At 32.7% G+C, this 6,248-nt stretch overlaps 1 protein-coding gene across 1 annotated transcript; it reads left to right on the top strand.

Moving 5' to 3' along the window:
• The first annotated feature begins 2,667 nt into the window (after positions 1 to 2,667).
• LOC124940236 (ferric reduction oxidase 2-like) lies at positions 2,668 to 5,849 on the top strand. Its single transcript, XM_047480732.1, has 8 exons — positions 2,668 to 2,883; positions 3,065 to 3,164; positions 3,266 to 3,472; positions 3,555 to 3,789; positions 3,883 to 4,210; positions 4,582 to 4,825; positions 4,910 to 5,619; positions 5,690 to 5,849. Exons 1-8 carry the CDS (start codon positions 2,688 to 2,690, stop codon positions 5,827 to 5,829), a joined length of 2,160 nt encoding a protein of 719 aa, XP_047336688.1. The 5' UTR covers positions 2,668 to 2,687; the 3' UTR covers positions 5,830 to 5,849.
• Positions 5,850 to 6,248: the final 399 nt, after the last annotated feature.

Here is a 6,248-nt window from a genome sequence, read left to right as displayed (position 1 = left end):
ACATAAAATTAAATATTATTATTATATATATAATAAACTATTCCTAACAAACTAATTTATAACCACGTCAACTTAGTGCATTTATACAATATTAAAAAAATTACTTACAACATTATATAAGTTTTCTTAATTAATCAAAGATTTATATGAACATAAAACATTAAAATAAATTACAAACTGTTTTGCTCGAAATTTAATACAAATTATGATGAAATAAAGACAAATATCCTTTTGACATAGCCAAATGATCCTGGTCCCTAATGACAATCGCACAAGCATATTGTATGTATATATTTTCTCCATCTCATATTTTATCGAAATTATATATATATATATATATATATATATATATATATATATATATAAACTTACATGCATATTTCCAATTTTATTTTAAGCATTAAAAAAAAGACTAGCATTTTAACTAACTTAGGGTGCATACAGTCAATTAAAAATCACATAAATGATAACAACATATGAAATATTCAAAATAATCAAACATAACAAGTTTAACACGACAACTCATGACAATAAAAAAACATGTAATAAGTAATCAAATTATGTTACTAAACAAAACATTAAAAAAATGAGAAAATTACCAAACAAATTCAAATTTTCAAATAGAAATTCTCATGTAATTAATTTAAGTCAACATGAAGTTCCAATCATTTTATTTGTTGATACCACTATAAAATCATTATGTTTCTTTTTTATTTTGATTTAATATTTTTCTTTTGCTTCTAACTTAGAAACGAAGAGTAAACATTTTTAACTCTTTAATCAATTGTATTTTGTCACAACTTATTTTTTTATAGTTCACAACTCCTTTGTATGTGAATAGTGTAATACAATTTGGACCCTCAACTGTCTACAAAAAAAAAAAACAAAAATTAGCATACTAAGAAGGTTTAAACCCTAGGCCATAATATGTATTAATTTAGCATTTAAACAATTATACTAAATTACTTTTATTAATAAAAATATAATATTATTATATTTATTCAACATAACATAAAATATATCTAGTGAAATAAAAATAAAATTAAATTTATTTTTCTTGCTTAGGACACTCCAAACCTGATCAGAATGGCTACTCTAGTCCTCTCAAAGGTAGTTCATCATTGGGATCCATTGCCATGTCATGGTCTACAAACCCTAGAAGCGGTACCTTTTTCTCTTTTAGTGTTCTCAACTAATAGAGAAGGCAAACAACAAAGATAACAAATTAAGACATTTATGGGTACAAACTGATTGATAAATCAACACAAAACAATTTTCTTACATGTCAAAATGAGTAATCTTACATTAAAGCTTTTAAACAATTCTTGAGAATTGATGTGCATGATGAAGCGATTAGATTATCCAAATTAGGTGCGGTTTTGTAAGTTTGAATCATGTATGCGTTTTGATCTCCAACATGTTATAAAAAGTTCCGATGAAGCGGGAAACTTGTATATACTTGGTGTGGCTTGTGATCAACCATGTTAGTGCAGCTTTTAGTTAATTAATTCACAATGTTCCAAATAAATTTTGGATTAGGGCGTCTCCAACCGGACTGCAAACGCAAAATGAAGCTCCAATTTTTCTCCAACCGAACGGCAAACGGGTTCTGCAAAATGAGAATGCAATCTCTCTCCGGACAGAAACGCATATATGCGTATTTGCTGTTCATCCTGCATAATTTTTTTAAAAATTTTATTTAAGTTCTTCAAATATATAAACATTTTAATTATATATTAAACTTGTTTATATAAATTATATGCTCCTTTAATTTTTAATTTTAAGATAAAAGGTTATAATATTTTTTAAATGTATAATTAAATCATTAAATTGTAATATATTTGAAATTTTATTTAATTTATTTTATATTTATATTTTATTATATATTTTTACGTTATATTTTATAAATTATAAATTTATAATTTTAAACAATACGAATAAACATAAAAAATAAATTAAAAAAAATTATTGTGAAAAGATATATAATTAATTTTATTAAAGGAATGAGAAAAGATTAGGGTTAAATATGTAAAGTTGATAAATATATTAGATAATATTAATAAAGTTAAAAAGTTAGTGTAAGAAAGGAATATTTTAAGAATATTATTTTGAGTTTGGAAATGGGTTTTTGGGTTGGAGATGAATTAGTGTTTAATGTGATGTTTATTACATTTTGGGTTTGAGAATGGGTTTGTGGGTTGGAGATGGTCTTAAGGGTGTTTATGGGTTCGATCCCGTCAAATGGCAAGTTTTGCGTCTTGATTAAGGGTGTTTGCGGGTTACATACTTAATCCGTTTTCCTATTTATTTTCAAAAAAAAGTTGAATGGATCCTAAATTTGTGGACAGATAATATTTTACTATTTGAGTTAATAATCATTTTTTTCTTTTTGTTTCTTTTGGTTTATATATATACATATGAATTGTGATTATCCTAATTTCACACTAAATCAAAACAACATAGATGTACATGAGAAAACGCCGTGGTCTGAGCAGCATATTGGGAGACATGAATCACGCTGATCTAGAAAACCCCTACACAATTCACACTCAAGTCATGTTTAAAATTCAACTTTGTGCCATGTCATCATGCATCCCTTAATATCTATATATATGATTTACTCTCAACTAGCAATCTCATCATTCTTCATCAATATCACCTTCTCTGCAGTTCATCAACAAGATATCATGAAGAGATCGATATCATCAAACTCCGAACGAGGAATCATAAACTATGTCATTAGAGCTTCAATTATGGCAATGGTGGTGATAATCTTCATAGGATATATATTCATCTGGTTCATGACTCCCACTAATCTTTACCGGCAAAACTGGCTTCCCCTAATGCGAATCAATGCTAATTCAACTTACTTTGGAAATCAAGGTTAATTCTTTTTCCTTCACACCATCCTTAGTTATCAAACATTCTTTACAAGTACTCATCATGACATAATTTATTTATAACATATATCAATCAGTAAATTACACTACAAATTAATACAAGTTGTTAAATATATTATTTTTAATTTGTAACATATTTTATTGTGCACCTTTTGCTTGCGCAGGTCCTGTCATATTAGTGTACACTTTTCCAGTTCTATTGGTTGCTATCATGGGAGGTTTCTATCTCCACTTGGGTGCCAAAAACAATCATATACTCCAAAGGTATATGTATATATACATATAAATTTATGTTTATGTTACATTATTTGAAAACAAGATAAAAATAATAAACGAACTAACGAAAATGAATGAATGAAATACAGTGAGAATGAGAAAAGCAAGTCGAGATTGCGGTTGGGAGGTGCATGGAAGCGGCCCATGGTTATGAAAGGGCTCGGAATAGTGTCTCGTATCGAGTTTGCTTTCTTTTTTATGTTCATTGTTCTCCTCACGTGGTCTCTAGCCACCTACTTGCACAATTCCTTTGTCACTATCACTCCAAATTCGCTTCAAAAGTCTGGCCATAAGATGTAATCTACTCAAATTTAATTATTTATTGTTTTCCTATTAATTATTGATTTAGTTTGTTGATAAATCTAATTCCATACATAGGTGGGAAGAAAAGTTGGAGAATGCGGGTCTAAGGCTAGGACTTGTTGGGAATATAATGCTGTCATTTCTCTTCTATCCGGTTACTCGAGGATCATCCATTCTCCCCATAATCGGGTTGACGTCGGAATCTAGCGTCAAGTACCATATATGGCTCGGCCACCTCACCCTTATCTTCTACACCGCACATGGAATTTGCTATATAGTATATTGGGCCGCCACAAACCAATCATCCGAGGTGATACATTTAAATTTTTTAAAAGAGAAGTTTGTATAAGTACAATTAAGTAATTACAAGTTAGTAAACTCGAAGATGAATTGGTTTTGGCAGATGTTGAAATGGGCAAAGCATGATTTTTCAAACCTAGCCGGAGAGATAGCTTTGTTGTGTGGGTTGGCAATGTGGGTGACCGCGATTCCTCGAATAAGACGAAAGGCGTTTGAGCTCTTCTTCTACACACACCAACTTTATGCTCTTTTCGTCATCTTCTTTGTCTTACACGTTGGCCTTGCCTTCCCTTGTATAATGCTCCCGGGCTTCTCTCTATTTCTCGTAGACCGCTTTCTTCGTTTCTTGCAGTCAAGAAGTTCCGTTAGATTGGTTTCCGCTCGTCTCCTTCCGTGTGATGTCGTGCAACTCGACTTCTCCAAGACCCGAGGTACGCATAACTATCTTATGACTTTTGCTGAAATTATACTTTTTTTTTTCATTAGTCACATACAAGAACAACAACAATGGAGATAAGATTTAAAATTTATTCAAGTTAAAACTTTTCACAAAATCTACCCGGACTATAGTGATAATAATATTTTGTAAAATTTACATGGTCACTTCGTTAAATATATATATATATATACAAAATATTTTGAGTTACCGTTACAACTTTGCAGTAAAATAGATCCTTCATTCGTCACACATGATGATGAAGTCAGAAACCAAATACAATCGAGTCATGACATATATTTGTCATAAATAATCGAGTTATGATAATTCATTTGTTTCTCCTTCTTTTGAAAAAAAAATTATTAGGTCTAAACTATAATCCCACAAGCATAATGTTCTTGAATGTGTCAAGCATCTCCAAGATACAATGGCATCCTTTCACCGTCGCCTCCAGCAGCAGTCTCGAACCCGAGAAACTAAGCGTCATTATTAAATGTGACGGAAATTGGTCAAGAAAGCTTTTTAAGACGCTCTCTAGTCAGTCTTTGGTAGATCGACTCGATGTTTCCGTCGAAGGACCTTATGGACCCGTTTCAAACCGCTTTTTAAGGTATGTACATTGAATTTAATTACCATAAACTTACATTTCCGAGTTTTATTTGAAATTATAACAATTCATATCATAACTTCACAGTCATGATTCTCTGATAATGGTGAGCGGAGGGAGTGGCATAACCCCGTTCATCTCCATAATAAGAGAGCTCATCTTCCTTAGCGAAACCCTAAAAACACCTGATATCCTCCTCATCGCTATATTCAAAAACTCCTCGGACCTCACAATGCTCGAGCTCATCCTCCCATCTTCCGGTTCTCCTACAATTCCCTCCAACTTCAACCTCAGAATCGAGGCCTATGTCACCAGACAAAAGCAACCGCCGCCACCAGGAACCCTAACAAAAGCATCTGTTCGAACCGTGTATCTCAAACCAGCCCCCTCGGATGCTCCGATCGCTCCCGTTCTCGGTCCCAACGGTTGGCTGTGGCTTTCGGTCATCATATGTTCATCTTTCGTAACGTTCCTCATCTTCATGGGTATCATGACCCGATACTACATATACCCGATCGACCACAACACGAATGATATCTACTCTTACACTTCCCGTGCTCTTCTCAACATGGTTCTCATATGCGCATCTATTTCGCTCATTTCAAGTGCGGCGTTTTATTGGAACAAGAAGCAGCTCGGTCGTGATACAAATCAAATCCTGAACGTCGAAGGAGCGACACCGATGGCTTCACCTTGTTTCGTTGTTGGAGCTGAGGAAAGGGAATTGGAGTCTCTTCCTCATGAATCACTTCTCGAGTCCACAGCAGTTCACTATGGTGAAAGGCCTGACCTCAAGAGTAAGTTCAATATATTGATTAATCTTCTTGAGTTATTTCTTGCTTATATGTGTTGAATTCCTTTTGATAGGAATCTTGTTTGAGAGGAAGGAGAGGAGCATTGGAGTTCTTGCGTCTGGGCCTAGGCAAATGCGTGGAGATGTGGCTCGAATATGTTCAGCTGGTCTGGAAGATAACCTTCACTTCGAGTCTATCAGCTTCAGTTGGTGATTATTGATGAAGATTATGATCGATTCCTTTTGTGTTTATGTTTGCACTTTTGAAAGGTATATGTTTAAAGAGGAAAAGAAAATCTCCTCTTGGCTTGTTTGGTTATGTTTATACATTAATAATGTTACACCATGTATACATGAAAGAAAAGAGACATGTACTTGTAAAGGATTAATAATATAGATTCAAGGTCTTGTTTTGCTTATAAAAGTGTTTACATATGTTTTTGTAGCTCACTCTTAGTAGTCAAGGACGACGCTATCTTCATACTACTTGTCTATCTCGTCCCTTTACCAAGTCTCCTACATTGATGGATTTTCTTTTACTGTCCGCACCTTCATGAAAACTACAACTAGTTGAAGCACATTATCATGTTATGTTGAGTTTCATATGATATTTTTATTATTTTCTACACTCAT

This window comes from Impatiens glandulifera, chromosome 1 (assembly GCF_907164915.1).
Source record: "Impatiens glandulifera chromosome 1, dImpGla2.1, whole genome shotgun sequence".
NCBI classification, from domain to species: Eukaryota; Viridiplantae; Streptophyta; class Magnoliopsida; order Ericales; family Balsaminaceae; genus Impatiens; species Impatiens glandulifera.
Note: the sequence above shows the minus strand (reverse complement) of the source record. Positions and strands in the feature narration are given on the sequence as shown.

Excerpts from the sequence above, each read along its gene's own strand:
- LOC124940236 (XM_047480732.1), top strand. The coding sequence starts at position 2,688 with ATGAAGAGATCGATATCATCAAACTCCGAACGAGGAATCATAAACTAT. Across the intron at positions 3,790-3,882 it reads CCACAAACCAATCATCCGAG|ATGTTGAAATGGGCAAAGCA; the intron begins GTGATACATTTA and ends TGGTTTTGGCAG. Across the intron at positions 4,211-4,581 it reads CGACTTCTCCAAGACCCGAG|GTCTAAACTATAATCCCACA; the intron begins GTACGCATAACT and ends AAAAATTATTAG.